The sequence below is a fragment of the Furipterus horrens genome, unplaced genomic scaffold (assembly GCF_987537825.1).
Source record: "Furipterus horrens unplaced genomic scaffold, mFurHor1.1.pri manual_scaffold_3, whole genome shotgun sequence".
Lineage (NCBI taxonomy): Eukaryota > Metazoa > Chordata > Mammalia > Chiroptera > Furipteridae > Furipterus > Furipterus horrens.
This window is the reverse complement of record NW_028327173.1, coordinates 6,904,712-6,924,330: the sequence shown is the minus strand read 5'-3', so window position 1 is coordinate 6,924,330 and position 19,619 is coordinate 6,904,712. Positions and strand designations below refer to the sequence as shown.

The 19,619-nt window shown below is 57.6% G+C and overlaps 1 protein-coding gene across 1 annotated transcript; it reads right to left on the bottom strand.

The window, feature by feature from the left end:
* Positions 1-1,631: 1,631 nt before the first annotated feature.
* Positions 1,632-18,123, bottom strand: CUNH1orf167 (chromosome unknown C1orf167 homolog). The gene is given in 15 exon segments (XM_090268241.1): positions 1,632-2,209; positions 3,553-3,619; positions 3,953-4,208; positions 4,211-4,350; positions 9,478-9,664; positions 10,142-10,317; positions 11,764-11,953; positions 12,378-12,493; positions 13,587-13,723; positions 14,396-14,544; positions 14,547-14,590; positions 14,690-14,753; positions 15,085-16,479; positions 17,506-17,666; positions 18,029-18,123. Coding segments are annotated over 15 exon segments (3,621 nt in total). The 3' UTR covers positions 1,632-1,765.
* Positions 18,124-19,619: the final 1,496 nt, after the last annotated feature.

Here is a 19,619-nt window from a genome sequence, read left to right as displayed (position 1 = left end):
CTGGCCGGACCTGAGTCAGCCCCACATGGGAGCCTGGTGTTCCCTGCTCGGCCGGGAGGTTTTACCCTTTTGTGGGAGCACCTCCATGCTGCAGAGGACCACGGTGCTGGAAAACCGTGCTCCCTGAGAAGGGAGGAGCCTGTTTATTGCTGTCTTGAGTGCTCCGCTAGGAGCCAGCCTGAGACTGCCAGTGACCTTGTACTTGGGGCCTAGGGAAGATGGGCAAAGCAAACACAGGCAGCAGGCACTTGTGATGTTGCCGAAGAGCTGTGGCAAAGTGAAGCTGTTGCCCCCTTCAGCCTCCAAGACATTGGCAGCTGGGCATTTCCTACTTGTGACTCGAAGAGGCAGACACTATCCTAGCCCCAGGCCCCCGGTGGGTCTGGGGCTAAAACCTAATAACAGAAGCATTTCTTGCCACCTTTTCCCTGAGAGCTCAGGTGAAAACCTTTCTGCAATGAATGATGCTTTTTGAAATAGTTGTCTCTGTCTTCTGGTGGCTCAAGAGATAAAAGTACGTACCTCTTAAGGTGTCTGAACCTTTGTGCATGGTGGGCCCTGGACTCCCCTTTCTCCCCCTACCCGCTACCACTGGGGGCAAAGGTGAGGTCTGCTTGAGCAAGGCTTAGCTCTGCCCTCTGCACACCCCACCCTGGAATCTGTCTGCCTGGCACCTCTCCCCAGGAATCAGCCTCGAACTCCACTGCCTGGGGTGGTGACTGGCAGGTGCACATAGGCTGGTCCCCGTCCCCATCCCTGTCTGCTGGTTTAGGGGAAGGAGGGTGGGGTGGGCATCCAAAGAGCAGCCTGGCAGCACATCCCCTTCACTTCCTTCCAGGCTGGCAGCCCGTGAGCCAGAGAAACAACTAGGACCCCGGGGCGGGGGGCGGGGCATCATGTTGTCACCCAGAGCCCCCAGCACTTCTCTGTCGCCAGGCTGAGGGCCAAGTGCCCTGTGGCCTGAGGGCTGCCCTCCCAGGACAGTGGGGCAGCATTGCCCCCTGGGAAGGCTGGGCTCAGTGCCGCACTTGATGTTGGCCAAAAGGCCGAGAGGCCATGGCTCAGTCCGATCTTCCTTCCAGGGCAACAGGTCACGGCTGCAGCTGGGCCTGCTCCACCTCGAGTCCACCCCACGCAGGGGCTCGGGCAGCGTCCAGCCTGCTCCCCGGGTGCCCAGGGCCCACCTCACTTGAGGGTCTCAGGTGCTTGCCGGTGGCGCCTCTCCCGGGGCCCCTGGCTGCCAGGCTCTGGTGCCACTTCTCGAAGGCCTGGAATAGGCAGGCAGAGGAAGAGGAAGCGTTGCTCAGCTCCCTCCTGGGCCTGTGCTGTTGTGCTAGGCTCATGCCTGGCCCTTCTGTGCCTCCAGGGAATAAGAGGTCCCTCCCTCCGCCCCAGGTGGGTGGGTAGGCAGCCCACCCTGCCCCAGGCCAAATGCACAGGCTCTGAATAGATCTGACTTGTGATCTGGGAAGCTATGCTCAGAGCAATAAGGGAAGGGACGCTCAGGGACCAGGGACCACACCCTGCATGGCGGCCACCAGGCAAGCCTAGTGCCCCCACCTCCACTTCTGCTGAGCCCCAGGCCCTAGGCAGCTGCCATCTGAGAAAGGACAGGTGGGGCGGCGCAGAATGTATTGTTTTCGGAAAACGGCTGACATACTCCAGAAGAGGAAACGGGGCAGGCGGAGAAAATACCAAGGATGAGTCTGCCAGGAGCCCAAGCTCCTTCCCAGGCCCTTGTGCTGGTGACCCTGCAGTTCGGACGTCATCCTTCCCAGGGGCAGGTCTCCTTCCTCTGAGCCCAGGACGATTTTCTGCTCTCCCTCTTTCCACCGAGGCTGTGACGCTGTGCGGGGCTGGGAAGCCGGGGCCCCGTGCCCTGTGGCCTGCAGCTGCGGGTCTGAGGGAACAGCCAGAGAGGAAAGCCTGGACCCAATGGGCTTGGCCCTCCTGGGGCCCAGGGGACCTGGCGGGATTCCTTTCCTGCCCCGCCCCTGACCCCATAGCAGGGCCTCCTACTTGTGTGGGCACATCTCCCAGCGGAGACAGTGAAGTAGGGTGCCCATGAGCACACACCACTGCCTCTCCCCTCATCCTCCCATGTAGCTGGAGACTCAAGCAGCAGGGTGGATCGATTATAGCTAGTGCTCGGTGAGAGCGCACCTGCACCAGGTACAGCCTGCAGGCGGGTATGACTCTCCCCCTCAAACTGGCACAAGTTCCATCACTTGCCTGAGGCCCCAGCTCTCAGGAGGGGTCCGCCTCCAGACCCTATGCCCCCAGCTACTGTTCAAACAGGCACTGGGCTCGCTCAGGGACTCTGGGCCACCATGTGGTGGCATAGTACCTGCTCCTGACGTTAGGTGAGGGCACGTGGCAGGAAGTGGGGGCCTGGAACTCAGCCCCCTAGTTACCATTCCCAGCATTGCCTCAGCTTCTCCATTAGTACGTGGGATGCCTGACTGCCTCTGCTGGTAGGAATAGAATGAAACTATTTATGAACATACTCTGAAAATAAAATAGTCCTGTAACACAGATCTAGAAATAAAATACCCTGAGGACCCAGCCCCACGTTGTCTATGTAGTTTCTGCAAATAGCCAAAGCTACTCCTTATCCATTCCATTAAAATACAATCTTTTTTCTCACACACTCTAGAGTCTATTAGCTACTTCCTGGCATTCGGAAACAAGACTCTTGATGATGCCATTTCATCATTAGGCACATGATGTGGCCTTGCCGGTAACTGTGGGGCTGTGTGTCCTGCAATGGCATGTCCCTGGACTGCCATGCACTGTCACTTCCTGTTCCTGGCTCTCACTGTGGCCCTTCCCTCCTGCTGAGCCATCAAGCGTTTGCCACCACGTACTAGTCTCAGGACTAACTGCTTCTGGTCTTGAGGGTCTGGCAGTTATCTTTGGGCTGTGAGTGTTATCAAAGAAAACGTTTTCATTTATCGTCGGCAGCCGTCCGTCTCGAGAGACGATGGTGTAGCCTCTTAAGAGTCCATCTGCACCGCCGAGAATGGCTGTGCAGTCTGACTCGGGAGTGACATGGTATCTGTCTCCTCCCGTGTTGAATCGACATCTTGTGATGACACTGAAGCTACAGAGCCTGGGCAGGGTAATATGGAGGGTCTGCTGTTGCCCATGCAGCAGACCCCCCCTCTCTTCGCAGCTGAAGGGTCCAAGGGAAAGACGGAGTCAATACAGCTTGGGTTCAGGTGCGCCGCAGGAGTTGCCGGTGTTGACTACAACGTCAAACCGCCTTAGGGACTCCGGCTCCGGATTTTCTGTCAGGGTTTACTCCCTTAGCCTTTCCCCTGAAGAGGTATGCCGCAAGGCAGCGGAGGTTTTTTGGAGTCAGAGTTTTCCTTCTCTGATGTACCCTGACTGGAAGATCGAACCAGCGACACTTAGCTCGCAGGCCGACGCTCAATCCACTGAGCTAAACCACCCAGGGTGTCAGGGCCAGGGCTTGGTGGCAGCAGAAGGGAGCCCTCCCCAGCCCTGGCCATGACATTCGATAGGGGACCTCCAAGCAAAGCCCGGAACCTGACTCCCCCCACCCCCATTCCGCTGCACGGAGAACAGCAGAGCATCACGCAACAGGGACAGTGTCCTGTTTAGAGAAAAGACAGTCCTCCCAGCTACACGCTGCTTCTCCTCTCCTCACGAGAACCCGGTTTATTGAGCCCCTGCTGTGTCTGTGTCTGGCCCTGGCTCTGAGCTGAATGTTTGCTTTCGTTATCTCTAGTCTCTGGGCCATCTGGCAAAGCAGGTCTATTATCCTCCTTTGACCTTGTAGAGTCAGACTTGCCCAAGAGGGGTCACTCAGCTGGAGAGTGCGGAGCTGGGACTTGACCCCAGGACTAGCTACAATGACCGGGATCGGATCGCCTCTCCCTGTTACCCCCAGCATCCTGAGCCCTGGCACCAGATCATGGGAACCCACCTGGCGTTCAGCTTCTGGGCAGCGTGGGCTTGGCTGAGCTGATATAGGCGGGACTCGGGCAGCCACGGTGTCCAGCACAGGGGGGCCTGAGCTCTCTCTTCTGCCTGCTGGCGGGCCTCACAGCGCTGGCCCAGGGCCACTCGCCAGGCTACAAAGGCCTGCTGGGCCAGGGCCCTCCTCAGCTGCCTGCCTGCCGGGCCCCCCAACACGTGGCTTCTCCAGCGAGCAATGGAGGCCGGGGCGGTATGATGCTCCCGTGGGCTGCGGCCACTCGGGCTTCCCGCCACATGGTAAATGCGGCCTTCAGTGCCCTTCTCCTCCGTCCTTCCTGGAAAGCTTGACCTTGCGCCCGGAGCATCCCTGCGCATCTCGCAGACCCACACCAGGCCTGGAAGTGGCTGCAAAACGAGCACAGGGGGGGCCCAGCACCTGTCACAGTCAAAAGTCACATTTATCCAGCCCTGGCCAGTGTGGCTCAGTAGGTTGGGTGTTGTCCCGCAGGGCAAAGGGTTGCCGGTCCCAGTTGCAGGTTTGCCTCCATTAGGGGCGGGTGCAGGAGGTGACCAATTGATGTTTCTCTCTCGCGCTGATGTTTTTCTCCCTCTTTCTCCCTCCCTTCCCCTCTCTCTTAAAAAAAAAGTCACAAATTTATTCCAAATTACACCCATAATCTCCCTACAAAGTCTTCAAGGTTATACACGGTTTCATACCCAACCCTGAGCTTTATAAATGCAGAGACTGATACAAAACGGGGAAAGCGCTGGCTTTCATTTGAGGCCTTGGAGCAGGAGGAGCCAGAGGGACCCCAACAGCTATGGGTTCAAGTCCCAGACCCACCGGCAGACAGCATCCCCTACCTTCCATCACAAGCCTGCTCTGAGGCAGGTCAGTGGGGGGAACAGGGCCCCCCATTCCTGAGGTCAGCTGCCCTGCAGTCAGGGGCGCGCTGCCTGTGGGGATACAGAATGTCTGCAAATTTGCAGCTGAACAGCAGGAGGAGGCATTGCCTGTGGCCTCCGCTTTATTTATGTTTGCTTATTTATTTATCTGAGAGAGGGCGAGAGAACATCGATTTGTTGTTCCACTTCCTTATGCAGTCGTTGGTTGATTCTTGAATGCGCCCTGACCAGAGATTAAACCTGCAGCCTTGGCGCATAGGGACGACACTCTAACCAACTGAGCTACCTGGCCAAAGCCAGTGCTCTCTGCTTTTAAATGTGCATTAATGAACTATACGGATGTTTTACTAGAACATCTTCACTTAAGATTTCACTCTGTTCTTTTCTTTTTTTAGTGTTAATTTTCTAATATTTTATCTTTTTAAAACATTTTTAAAAAGATTTTATTTATTTTTAGAGCGAGGGGAAGGGAGGGAGAAGGAGAGGAGAGAAACATCCATGTGTGGTTGCCTCTTGTGCGCCACAGCTGGGCCCAACTGGGGACCTGGCCCACAACCCAGGCGTGTGCCCTGACCGGGGATTGAACCGGGGACTCTTTAGTTTGCAGGCCAGCGCTCAAGCCACTGAGCCCACACCAGCCAGGGCTTCACCCTCTTCTTTTGGCCCCTGTATACAGAATTCCCCTGTGCTGACTCCTCAGACAACATGCGGTGTTGGGACACAGGTTAGGGTGAATGTCTCAGGAGTTCATTTCTTTGTCTTAATTGCATCCTCTGAAACCAAAGGGCTGACCTGGCCGGGAAGGTGAGGTGCGGTGGGATGAGGAGCTTGGCCTCCCCACCTCCCACACAAAGCAGATAATGGAAGGGGTGGTCATGGCTCTACTGCTCCAGGCTGGCGTCTGGCTTCACGCCCCCCTCCGCCAACCCCTCCACCCCATTTCCCCAGACCCAGGCCTCCAGCCTGGACTCCTCTAGAGCTGCAGACACAACCCAGCCTCCCATTCCCTGGGTCCTCTCCCTGCTCACCTGCACACCCACCTCTGCGGTAGGAGCTGCTGCCTGCTGCCAGCTCTGGAACACGGCCCTTCGCAGGCTCTGGATGTGCACCTGCACCCACCTCTGGCGCTACTCATGCAGGAACTGCTGCCCTGTGGCCAGAGAGATGCTGGCGTACCTCTGGGTGTTCATCCTGCTTAGCCGGCCCTTTGCCCTTTGGCCAAGTGGAAACAGAGGAGGCCACCCTAACTGTCTGGGTTAATATGCTTTGTTACAGGCATCGTACAGGTGACCAGGTCAACCTCAAATTTATTGGCAATATTTAGGAATCTTGAGAATGTCATAAAAATCTAGATTTCCAGTTTTTCTTTAAAAATGAGAGGGTCTGGCAACACGGGGCCAGCCCTCCTGGGCAATTGGACAATTGGGCTGGAAAAGCCACTGCTTTCAGCGGAAGCACAAGAGCGTTCTAAAGTGACATGTCCCCTCCCCCAGCGCATTGATATGCGGTCTCGGTGTAGTGGGACACCTCTAAAATGTCCCCAGTGACCTCTGCCTCTTATGCTGGATTCTGAGGGCGCCATGACTCGGTGCTCAGACCTGTGATTCCTGAAAGCCAGGGGAGGGTGAGGAGGAGGAGGAGAAAGGTGAACCAGAAGCCTACTAGGAGCAGGGTACTGAGCCAAGCCTGTGGGTGGATTTCCTTGTAGAATCTCACAATCCCCCGTGAGGTGGGACTACTGTGAACCTGAGACTCAGGTTAAGTAGCTTGTTTCAAGTTCACAGACCTGGGGAATGGAAGTGGGTACATGAACCTGGGGACCAGTATCTATGACCCCAGGTCCTGGTCTGCCACACCGGTCCTGGACTCTGTGCTGGAGGATCTGGACTCCTGGGTCTCCCTAATGGACCTGGCCCTCCTCCCCGCTCTGTGCCCCGTCCCAGGCTCCCACTCACTCTGACAGCAGGAGTGCCAGCGCCGCAGGGCATCTTGCCCCTGTCTCCAGCTCCACTCCTGGGCCCACTGCTCTGCCTCCCGCCTCTGCTCCAGCCACCGCCGCTGCCACAGGCCCAGTGGGCAGCCAGCTCTCTCCGGGCCCCTTGGGCCATTGCCCAGTGGTGCCAGCCAAGGAGGATGCTGGGAAAGGGAGTATCCACCCTGAGGATGGCCACTATCATTGGGGGCCAGCCCAGCCCACCCCTCCCCTTACAGCAGCAGGGAGGGGGTTGGGGTGACTCTTCTCCCTGTTTCCATATTGGGGGAAAGTGGTTACTGGGGGCTGGAAGGCTGAAACATTGCTCTGAGGGGCACCATGACAGATGATGGGGATGAGATGGGACCCCAGACCGCCAATGCCACGTCCTGCACTCAACCTCTCGTGATAAACAGTACCACGAATGGAGTGCTTGCTATGTGCCGGGCACTGTGCTAGGGGATGCATGTGCCCCACCTCATTGATCCCCATTAAAGTGGGCACTGTTATTACCCCCATATAAATGGGGAGATGGAGGCACAGAGAGGTTAAGCAACTTGCCCAAGATCACACAGCCAGTGAAGAGCAAAGCTGGGATTAGAACCCAGGCAAGCTGATTTGAACACTGTGCTATGAATGAATACATGAATGAACCAGAGTTGTGAAATCTCTGAGAGAAATTATCGCCTCCCCCTGCCCCTGGAGGAGCTGAGAGAATCTGAGACTGGCGGCCAACAGACTGGGGCATGAGAGTGGAGCCCTCGGGATGCAGACCCCAAGGGGACACTGCTGTGAAGGTCAAGGATTGATGGGAAAGGGGCCTTGTAGAAACAGGAAATCCACAGAGTAGTGGGCAGCAAGGCTCACCCATCCTGGGGCAGGGTCCCTCCCGCCTCTGAAGGGTGCACTGGTGCCACCTTGCTGCACCCCGGGACTTCTGGGCCTGAGCCTGCCAGAGCAGAAAGCACCACCCCTGCTGCCGCTACCTAGCTGCCCACAGAAGCCTCAGCTGAAGGGTCTCCAGGAGGGCGGGGGCCCTGGAACCCTGGGAAAGGGGGTGTGGAGTCTTGCGTTCCTGGCCCCTGCTCAGCCCCATTCTCTCTTCCCACCAGTCCCCCACCCACCCTGGCCCATCCCAGCCCCTGCCCCTCACCTTCTCCAGTGAGCTGCAGGGTGGGCTACAGCCCAGCAAGGCCTCCCTTCCTGGTATGCTGCCCAGTGGTTCTGGGGCTGTCTGATGGGGTGCCTGGACCCCACACCCTCAAGTGCCATGCTCTCAGGACATGCCTCAGCATCTGCCGCTGTGTGCCCTGGAAGAAGGACCTACAGGAAGCGGGCGGATGAGCCCTAGGCCCCAGCCTCATCCGCTGGTCACAGCTCTGCACCGCCACCTCCCAGGCCAGCTGCGCACTGGGACCACTAAGAAATACCAATGCCCACCAGGGTCCCACCCCCAGAGATTCCAATTTAATGATCTGGCTGCGGCCTGGGCCTCCTGACTTTCCCAAAATTCCCAGGGTAACACTCCTGAGCAGCTAAAACCAAGAACACAGTGCCACCTGTGTTAGGCACCTGGCTGGTCCTTAACATGCTCCCAGGGTGGGTGGGGGCCCCACAGCTGATGAAGAATGAAACTGGGACCCAGGTCCAGAAACTCAGGCCACATGCATAAACACACCAGTGCTTCCGCCTCCACTCAGTAATAAAGACAGGGAAGCTGAGGCCTGGGGAAAAACTTTTCTCCAAACCCCAAATAGCAACAGACCTGGGATCCAAACACTCATCTCGGGCCCCTGGGCAGCAAAGATATACCACAGGGGACGTCAGCTGTGCCCGATGCCCAGGGGCAGGGGAGGGACTGGGGTGGGAGGCTACATTCTGAAGGATCATGGGGAACTGAAAGAGGCGTGGGACTGATGGATGCCAGGTGAACGGCTTTCAAGGACAGAATTCCCAACCCTGCATCTGCTGGCTGACGTCCTGCCTGACGTCCTGTCAGGGAAGCCGGCCCCTTCCGACCCCACCATTCCCCTCACACAAAACCATCAGCCTGGGCTGAGTCCCACCTCCTTGCTCCGGATTCACGGTGTGATTTAAAGCAAGCTGCTCACCCCCTCTGAGCTTCAGGTTCTCTAGCTGTATAACGAGGCAAGTGGGGCCCGGGTATAAGGGCTCCTTCACTTATTCATTTACAGTATTTATTCTGTGCCTTCCACAGGCTGGGCACCTGCAAGGCTCTGGGAGAGAGTGGCCAGGAGACAGACATGGTTCCTGCCACCAGGAGGCTCCCTCCCAGCTGGGTGATGGGGACAGATGACTTGACATGATTCTAGATACTGGGGAGGGAGAGGAGCATTAAACTAACCTCCCCATCCCGTTGCAGACCCCTTGGTAGAACTATGTGTCTGTGCCCCCAGCCACCCCACGGTCCCCACAGCTCTCTGCTCAGTCACTGTCTCAGTGTCCCTGGGCTACCTCCCCTGGCCTCACACACGCTGGGCACCATAGTGTACCAGGCCCCACGCTAGAGCCACTGGGAGGAGCAGGATGTGGCCTGTTCCCTATGGGACACCCCTCCCAGGGCTGAGTACTGCTCATGTGCCCACCCCTGTCCCCTCAGGCCCAACCCCAAGCCACAGCCCGTGGACACCTACTCAGCCCATTGGCACTGGGAGAGCCTCGGTCTCCAGAGCAGCAGCACCTGGTGGAGGGCCAGTCCTGGGCAGGCTTCTTGCAGGGAGCCCTGGCCTTGCTCCTGGGACAGCCCCTGGGCCTGGGCCACCACCCCCAGGCCAGGGGACATGGCCCCTCCGGGGGCTGAGCTGCAAAGAGTCACGTTCCCTGAGAAGCAATCAAGAGAGGAATCAGCCACATCTCCAGGGACCTCCCTCTGTCCAAAGCCATTAATGGCTGCTGCCTCAGTTCCCCCTTGGGACTTCTTGCCTCATGGGCACTTCACCCTCCCACCACCCCCAAACCCACCCCTCCAGGACACCTCAAAGATCCCATCTTCCCCTGTCAGGCTTTGGTGGGGGCCATGTGTCCCTCTCACCCCAGGAGATCCCTGGGAGCAGGGACCATATCCCTTCCTGGCGGAAAACTAACAAAGTCTCTTGCTTAGAGGAGTCGAGGGCCAGCCAAGGCCGACCCATCCTGGGGACCCCTCCTGAATTCTCCCAGGCCCAGCCAGCTGCTCCCCTGAGAAAGGTCCCAATTCCATCACTTCCCATTACAACAATCCATCATTCAACTTACCCCCTGCAGAAGGAGCTTAAGTGACCCTGTCTGCTGGGGTGGGAGGGACTGCTTCTTGCTCACCTGCCTTCTGCCAGCAGAGGGACAGCCACGTCACCTTTGCCCCATCTGAGGCCCTCAGCCGCTTCATCCACATCCACTGTTTCAGGCACATCCCCAGGGTTCCCATCCGGCGGTCAGCCAGGTGATCCGGATATTGGGCCCCTCTCTTCACCAACCGCCGCCAGACCCCGAAACACCTGGGAGAGCCGAGAGGAAGCGCAGGTGCTGATCATGACGCTGGCAGCACAGCTGCCCGCCATGTGCCACACGCGCTACTCGGGGAAGCCACTTCACCTGCTGGGCCTCAGCTTTCTCATCTGTAAAATGGGGCGGCTGTAAGGACTTGAGACCATCACCTCTGGGTGCCTGGATGGCCTCAGCAGCCCCCTACCTGGCCGCCCACACCCACTCCTGGCCCCTCCGGTTCGTTCCTACGCGGTAACCAGAGTGATTTTTTTCAAATCTCAAACCAAATCATGATAGTCCCCTGCTGAAGTCCTCCAGTGACAACCCCCTTGCCTGTATGATAACGTTGCAACTTCCTCCCAAGCCGGCAAGGTCCCCCCCACACCTTTCCAGCTGCATCCCACCCCCCACCCCGGGCGCCCCCACCCCGTGCTAACAGGGCTGCAACTTGATGGCTGTTCTTTGAGTTTTCCCTGCTTTGCTGTCACGGGCCTTTGCACGTGCTGTGCCCTCTGCGGGGCGATCTCATCAGCTCTCCCTCCACCAGCCCACCATTCGTCCTTCACACCTCCGCTGAACTCCGGTCAAGGTCAGCGCGCTCTGTTAAAAGTTCCCATAGAAACACTCAATCGGAGGGGTGTGATCGGCAAAATGCCGACAGCGGGAAACTCCTGGACAAGCAACCGGGTTTCTTCAACGGATAAATTGCAAGCAAAAAAAATTCAGGGGAGCCCATGGCTTCCAAAGACTTTTAACGACTTATCAACCAATTACAACATGTGGATGGTATTAAGATCCTGATGCAAACAAACCATAATAAGGTTCATGCTTGTAAAACAACTGGGAATTTGAACGTGGACAAGATATTTGCCGGCAGTAAGGAGTTACGAGTCATGTTTTTAGGTGTGAGCATGGCCTGGGGGTCATGTTGTTTAAAAGAGGTGGCTGGGATTTGCCTCGAAATAACCTAGAGGAGGAAGTAGTGGGGGTACATATGAAACAACTTTCTCAGGAGGTGATTTTCTTGAAGCTGGTGATTTACACAGGTGTATTATCCCATCTTCTTTACTTTCGTCTAAGATAAAAATGCCCCATAATTAAAGAGTTAACAGAGGGGAAAAAACCTCTTACAGATCTGTGTTCCTTCCGTTCACAACACTACACTCAGGTGGTATTTGCACACACCCCTTGTGACCACTGATTTCCCGCCTGTCCCCCAACCCAGCCATGGGTTCCATGTGGGATGGGTGACAACTGGCACTAAGCTTTCCTTATAACTAAACCCCAGCTCCTGGGCGGTCTGAGGCTCTCAGTGCGTGGCAGCTGCCTTCATTTCTTACTTTCATCTTTGTCGCTGAAGACTAGGAGTCCCGACCTCAGAGGTCATCTCCCAGCTGCATCGCACCCTCTGCCTCAGGGACGGGGGTCCTTGTTCCCACCCCCCCACTTCTGCCTACCTGCGGAGCCAGGCTTTCTGGTGCCGGGGGTCCGGTGGGGCCACCCAGGCTGTATTTGCAGCAGGAGAGCACCAGGTCTTGGGGGGCCTCCCCAAGCTCTGAGTCCTCAGTGTGGCCCCGGAGGTCTCTCTCTGGACCCCCTTTTCCGCCTGCCTGGCCCAGGCCTTCTGCCGGCACCACAGGAGGAAGGCTGTGAAGGGAGGGATGAAGAGAGAGAGGAGAGAGTGAGTGGAGGGAGAGGTCAGGGCCAGCAGGGCCACTGCGCCTGGGACGCCAGGCTGTGCGGCCTCCGGCCATTCAGCCGTCCGCCCCTCAGCTGTGGGCTTCAGTTTCCCCGTGAGAAAATGGTGTCTAAGGGGCGTTCCAGGTCTGACACTCAAGCTTCTGCTGGGCTTGTGCCAGGGTCAGTGGTACCCAAATCTCATGCTGTGTGTCCTCGAGCTGGGCACTCGATTCCCCTGGGCCTCGGTACCATGGGCACAATGCCTTGCTGAGGTCACCGTGCGGCTCAAATGAGATCGTGTTGCCAGAGTAGATGCTCAATAAACACTCATTCACTCAGGACACCCTGCCCTGCCCCGCCTCCCCCGCTTTCCCAGGGCCCCACATCTCACCAGCCAGTTGTTGAAGCGCCTGCAGGATCTGAACTCTCCCATCTCTTACATCTGGTCTCAGCCCAGAAAGAGATGCGATTGGCCAGGCTCCCGCCTCCTCCTTCAGACTCCCCGGACTGGAAGCAAAGTTACCCAGAAAGAAACTGACGCCCAGGGCCAAGGGAGGGCACATGACACAACATGTCCACCCCAGCCCAGGGCGATGCTGCCTGCCTGCCGGAGCAAAGGGGTGCGCAGCCACGCATGTTCTCTCCCCAGCACTTCACTGATCCCTGATTACACCAGAGATCGGGGCGGCGGTTCTGCTCTTGCTTCATTCTCTTCAATGCTATTTGCATGTTTTACAACAAACAGGTATGAAAACAGATATTATTTAAGTACTTATTTTAAACAATTAAAAACAAAACAATGCATCACAGTAGTGGAAAATGGAGGAAATGAAGAAGAAACTAGCCAACTTTAACCCCATTGTCCCAGAGATAAGCACTACTTGCATTGTAGTTTTTTGGAGGATGAGGGATGAAATATTTACTTATTCTTATGTTTAAGAGTGGTAAGATCCACATAAGTTTATCACCTTAACCGTTTTTAAGTGGACCGTTCAGCAGTGTTAGGTCCTTCCCCTTACTATGCAACATCTTAGGATTTTTTCCTTCTGATCTTGTTTTATGCTCTGTTTTAGGTGCACAGAGAAAATAGCCTGAATACTATTTACTTATCTTTTTTCTCCTTTTACATGGTCATGACCATTTTTCTTTGTCATCAAAGTTTCTACACAAATATCCATAAAGATACTTCCAGGAAGGAGGCTATGTGGGGAGGGGATAAATTTTCCAACTATATTGAATGTTTTCTCAAATCAAGCGTGTATGACTGTCGCAATTAGAAATAAAAATTAAAGCTATTGAAGTGAAACGTAAAAGAGTGGGGAGAAAACTTTTAAGTCTTCATAAACGTCATGCTGAACAGCTACCAAATAGTCATCACACAGCTAAGCCATCATTTTCTCACCGACTGGGCGATTAGGCCATTGGAAAGTTTTTACAAGGATAAATAATGCTGTGACAGACATCTTCTTGCACAAATCTTTGCCCACATCCGCTGTTTGCCTCTTCATTCTTTTCTTGGGGAGGGGCAACGGGGGACAAGGAGGGAAGGCTACCGGCACTGCCCGGGCCACACTGACCGACCTGAGGTGTCCCCAGGTACCCACTTCTCTGGACCAGGTCCACCACTGGCTTCCTTCCTGAGGGGTCTTGGCCCAGGCCTGCCCGAGAGGGTGGGGGTCCTTGTCCAGCCTGGATGTAGGGCTGCTCTTGTTTCTGCTGCTGAGTCAGGTTTCTCCACTGGATCGAGAGAGAAGGGGGAGAGGGATGTTGGCTGTGGCCTCAAATGTGCCCTGCAAGGGAGAACCTGGGAGGGACAGGGACAGGAGCCAAACACATCTATCAGACTCCAAAGTCTGTGGTCTTAACCATGAAACTACCCTGCCTCTTTGGAAATGCACAAATGAATGAACAGATGGAGTCCCAGAGGCAGGGCTTTCCTTGGGCGGCCAAACCTGGAGCTGGGTCCTCCAAGAGCACCCCTTTTCCCAAGGAGGGAAGAACACGGAAGTGCCCTTCCAGTCCTGGCCCCAACTCACTAGTGAAAAGTAGCAACCGCTTATATGGTAGAGTGCGAGCTATGTGCTAGGCAGGCTTCTGAGTCCCTTTATTCATTTAAACCTCACAACAGCCCTGAGAAGTATGATGTACTATTATTATCCCACCTTACAGATACAAGACTAAGGCACAGAGAGGTTAAGTAACTTCCCCATGGCCACACAGCCAGAAAGTGTGAAAGAAAGTAGTGGAGGCAGGATTTGAACTGGGGCAGAGCTGGTTCAGGCATCTGGGCTGACAACCACCCGCTCTACTGGTGATCACGGAGGTCTAACCTGTGCCCCAGAAGAACCTCCTCCCCAGACACTCCAGCATTTCATCACCTCCCCATGACCCAACCTGGAGGCCCCTGACCTTCTGGAAGCTCCAGGCCAGCATGGCCCTTGTGTGTCGGCTCCACGCTGCCTCCAGCTGGGCCTCCCAGAGCCACAGTGCCCAGCGCAGCGCCTGCAGGCTCCTGCGCAACAGCTGCCGGCGGCCACGGGCCGCAGCCGCTGCCCCCGTGCCAAGTGCCGCCACGCTCTGAAACACCTGGACAGCAGTTGCCGGCTGGGGGCGGACCAGGGCTGATCAGCAGGTGGGTCTGCCCCTCAGCCCCAGGGAGCAGCTGGGGGCTCGGCAGCACCCCGTGGCCCTCCCAGCACTGACCCCAGACTGCAGCAGAAAGGACTTCCCCCTATTGATGGCTTGGAACTCTCAGACCAGAAAGCCCCTGGAGGAGGCCAGAGAATGCCTCAGCAGTGACAACTCCCAGAAGAAGCAGTGCCCACGTCCCTGTCCTGGAGGCCCTGGAGCCCGTCACCCCCAGCAGGGACAGTGTGGAGGAAGTCCCTCCCGCTTAAAGCCTGTGCAGATCTGCCATCAGGGACTCCTCTCTCTCAGGCCCCAGTGTCCCTTCGCCCAGGCAAATGGGAGAGGGGCTGTCCCAGCTCACAGCCAGGAACCCACCAGGCCGGCTTGGACCACAGGTTCACAGTGTCTCCGGCTCTGTTCTTGGAAAACAAAGGACAAGACAGGCTCTCAGGCAAAGAAGCAAGCAGGACAGGACACCCCTGCCAAGCCTGCTGCCAAGGCCTCCCTTTCTGAGGGAAAAGGGTGTGACAGGGTGGTGAGAATTCCATGGGGAGGCAGCAGTCCCCTGGAGCCCCCCAAATCCCACACCCAGGCTCCTCTGGCCTCTACATGCAGGGCACTTCTGGCTAGGGCCATGGCTGGCAGGCAGGAAGTCTCCCTGCTGACCTGCTCCCTGGGGGCCTTCTCCCCTCTTTCCTGCCCAGGGAGGACACCCCGGGCTGCTCTGGAGAAGGTGGAAGAGCAGAGTCTGGCCTCTCTGTTGTCCAGCCCTTGAGGGGGCAGGGGGTACCCCCTCTGCCCCCTGCTGCATGCAGGCCTCTCTCCTTGCCTGATGCCATAGGCAGGAAGGACCCCTGGCTCAGGGTCCAGGAAATCCCCCATCAGCACCTCCGAAGTGGTCTTTGGTGGTGGCGATGTGGGCTTGCTGCTTGCCTGGGAGTTTGAGGGACCGAGCTGGACCTCTGCTGTCCCAGGGAAGTTCACAGCTCCCCGGGGACCTTGGGGACATTTCTTCCTCTTGTCCCAGGAAGCAAGAACAGGCTGGCTGGGCTGGGGGCAAGCAGGGTGGGCCTGGCCTTCGCCAGTCCCGGGTCCCTGCTGCGAAGGAACTGGGGGCTCCTGGGTCCCCCTGCACCTGAGGAGGGCCACCTCGTGCTCCAGGCGTTGCACAGAGGCCAGCAGCCGGGAGATGGCAGCCTGGGACAGGGCCTGAGCCTGGCTCTTGGCAGGGACAGCCAGGTCCTCCAAGGTGAGGGGTTCCCCTGTGAGCCGGGAGGCCCGGTTCCCCAGGCCACACCAGGAGCTGGGGCCCAGCCGTGTGTGCCAATTGCCAGGGGGGTGGCGCGCAGTGGGCCTGAAGTCCCAGCAGGGGGTGTCTGTGGCCAGCCCCCGGGACTGCTTCAGGGTGGAGGCTGGGCGAGCCTGTGGCCCCAGAAATAGGGGGTTTCCCAGGGGCATCCTGTGAGGCCAGAAGCTTCCCGGAGGCCAAGACCTGAGGTGGGGGCTGCTGTGACTTCCACACGCAGCCAGGCTGGCCTCCCTTATGCCCAGGTTACTCTGCTGGACGGCAAACACCCGTGGTCCCCGCTGCGGGAGGACGCCCGGGGGCTGCAGGTTGCTCTGCTGCGTGAAGCTTGAGTTGGTCAGCCGACTGGGGCCTGCTGACTCCTTCAGGGCGAGGCCCAGGCGGGAGCGGGGGCCGGCCAGGTTGGTCTGGACTCGGCAGGGCTCTTGGTGAAGAACTCGCCCCAGGGAGGGCGTGGTGGCAGGCCCCCTCCTCTCAGCCTGGCTCCTGAGCACCCACCAGCTGTGTCCTCTGCCCAGCAGGACATCCAGGCTCTGTGTCTTCAGGAGTCTCCGTGGCTCTAAAGGGAGCAGAGACAGTGCTCAAGTGGGACAGGTGGGGCCTGTCATGTCTCACAGCCAGGGAGGAACAGGGTCCCAGGCAGGAGCCAGCCGGACTTGGAGGTGCGCCGGCTCTGTAGACCGAGGCGCCTAGGGTTCTTGAGCAAGAGCAGTGACATGACCTGACTGCGCCTGGCTGCTCGGAGCAGGGACAGGGCTGAGTCAGAGGCAAGGTGGCTGTGGAGGGGTCCCAGGTGAGAGGTGACCAGGGCCGGAATCAGGGGTAGCAGGGAGGGTGGAGAGAAGGAGAGAGACTCAGATCTGCTGTGGAGGTGGAGGCTCAGAAGAGGCGAGAGGGAAAGGGGTGTGTCGAGGGCAGGTCCCTGATTTCCACCTTGAGCAACGAAGTGATGGGGAGGAGGCAGCAGCTGGAGATGGAAGCAAGACCCAGCATATCAGCTACAAGTGAGTTGCTCTGGGGACTGAGGGGTGGGCCTTAGAGCCCTCCTTCTGACTGCCCCCAGCCCCCAAGGCCATTCCACAGGTGACTGGGCCTCCTGGGAGCTGGCACAATGCCTGGGGAGGTCTGGCAAGTATAGTTTGGGCCATAAAAGTTTGTAAGTAGGCACTAAAGCTCAGAGAGGTTAAGCAACTTGCCTACAGATACACAGCTAGAACACAGAGAAACTGGCACGTGAATCGGAATTGGAATTTGTCCTTGGGCTGCTTCCACCCTTGGCCGCACCAGCTCTGCGGCCTTCTTGGAGCTCCAGGTGCCTGAGCTTGGAGGTTCCCCAGCCCATCAGACCTGTGGGAGCCCCTTCTCAGCTGGGGGTCCCAGCCAGGCCTACTCCTGGTCCACCCTCTTCCTGACCTCCCTCCCTGACTTCCTGACCCTCCCTTGGGCTCCAGGCTGGGAAGACTTTGTCCTGGCTCAGTTGGCCCTATACAGCTCATGTCTGGAATTAGCAAGGCCCTGGGCTGGTCTGTCTGGGGAAGGGGCTCCAGAGGGGACCCTGCTCCTGCCACCTCTGACCCAGACCCACTCAGCCTCTTGCCTGGCCTCAGGGGGGTTGCAGGCCTGGGGGGCACATTCTCCTTGTGGTTGGAGTTAGGTCTCAGCTCCATTGGCTCCAGGGCAAAGCCAGGGTGGCAGAAGTGTCCTTGGTCCACACCACAGCCAGCAGCCTGCTGGATCAGACGAGATCTGAGGGGCGAGGGCAGGGTGCCCTGGCTCCCACCAGGCCACACCCCAACTCTGGCCCACACCCCGCCCTTCACCAGCACCCCTGGCTGCCCCAGCCGTCCTGGTCAGGCCCCTTGGAGACTCCTTGCTCTGCCCTCCCCCACACCACAGCCCCTTTCCATCCGCATTCCTTATTGTCCCCAGCATCCCTGCCCAGCCCCTGGGGCGGTGGGTGAGGCTCTCTTTGTCTCCAGTTCCCCACCATTCTCCCTCCTTCCCTAAAACAAGCTCCAGGCGTTCCTTGAAGGAAGTCCTGGTCATGCCCCACCTCATTCCTTGAAGATTTCAGCTCCCAGCTCACTGACACTTTCTTCAACACACACCTGTCTCGGTTCTGGGTGACTTCACCACCCACAGCAATGATCCCTCCAGCTCCTGGCTTGTGGGGTCCCTGACCTTCTTTCTCCCCTCCCACCATCTTGCCCTTCACCTGACCTCAGCTGCCAGCTCCCAGGACACCCCCAGACTTTGTCATCCTAAACATCGGCACCCCTCCATAATTTCCGTTTCAGGGCCCACCCCTGATCTTTCCAGCCCATTCCCCGAGTGCCCCAATCCTAACAGTCTCTCCCTCCAGTGACCCTCCCTCCCCGCCCCCCCCAGCCCCCTTGGTCTCTCCTTGCCCATGGATGTCTCTCCCCACGCCTGCACTGTAACCATCCAGGATTATAATCATCCCTTTGGCACACCCTCTGTCCCCTCTCTCTGCCACATTCACTCCGTAAAATTACAACGCTGGTTAAGAGCGGCTAAATAAAGCCCCACAACTGCCCTGTGGCCTCGCTCCAAGATCACCATCTTCAGTCTTGAGTCAGCCGTAAAGGCTGCTGGAGAATCCGATTCTTCTCCCCTCCTCCCCACCTGTCTTGGGCACCAATTCCTTCCCACTGTCTCCTGTCCTCAAACCTCTGCCCTGCCTGCTCCCCAAGCCCCCTTTAGCAGATCTTGTTTGCTATTGCACCCACAAAACGGGTCCATCAGAAGAGAAACACCACCAGCTCCCCCATCCCGTGTGGTCCCATCCCCAGCCGGACCCTCCCCTAAGCTCTGGGTGCCATTCTGTGTCCCTCGCCCAAGGGCAGCACCCCGGGCCACCTCCAGTCTCCGAGGTGCCATTCTCTGAATCGGGAAAAGGGCCCATAACGTCCAGGCCCCACAGTTGAGGAAACCACACCAGGGCTCAGAGCTTGGGAGGCGGGACACAGGCTCTGCTGCTCTCGAAGTCCCCTCCCCCATCACCTACACTTCCCCCTTCTTCACTGACTCACTCCCAAAAGCACTGAAACAGGGTTATTTTTTCCATCTTTAAAAACAATAAGCAAAAACACCAAACTTCTTCCCTTCTCCTCACACCCAAACCCTAATCCCTCTCCCACCTCCACCTCTGCTGACCTCGTTGCCATCAGGCAGCCCCCACGCTAAAGCTGCTTTCCTCCAGGTGACCTCCGAGATGCCAGGTCCCTGGCCAGTTCTCAGGTAGCAGTAGGACAGTGGTCACTCGTCCTCCTTGGAGCCCTCCAGGATGCCACCTCTCAGCCTCCCCCCTCCTGCCAGCATCTCTTTCCCAGCCTCCTCTGCTGGTCCCTCCTCTTCTCCTGAGCTCTTAGTGTTGGCGGTTCCAGGGCCGCCTCCATTCCCTGATGCATGCACCCCAAGTTCTAAGGCCTCTTGCTTCCTCACACCGCCTGCAATCCATCAGCTAATCCCATCTGCTGTACCTTGCAAAGATATCCAGAACCCAGCCCCTGTTCACCTCCTCCACCCCCACTTCCTGAGGCCAAGCGATCATCACCTCTCGCCTCCTGACTGGTCTCCCGTTCTGCTCTCACCCCCTCACCCTGTGGTCTACTCCCCACAGGGGCGAGAGCGACACTGTGAACTTAGATCAGAGCATGTCCTGACTCAACTCCAACA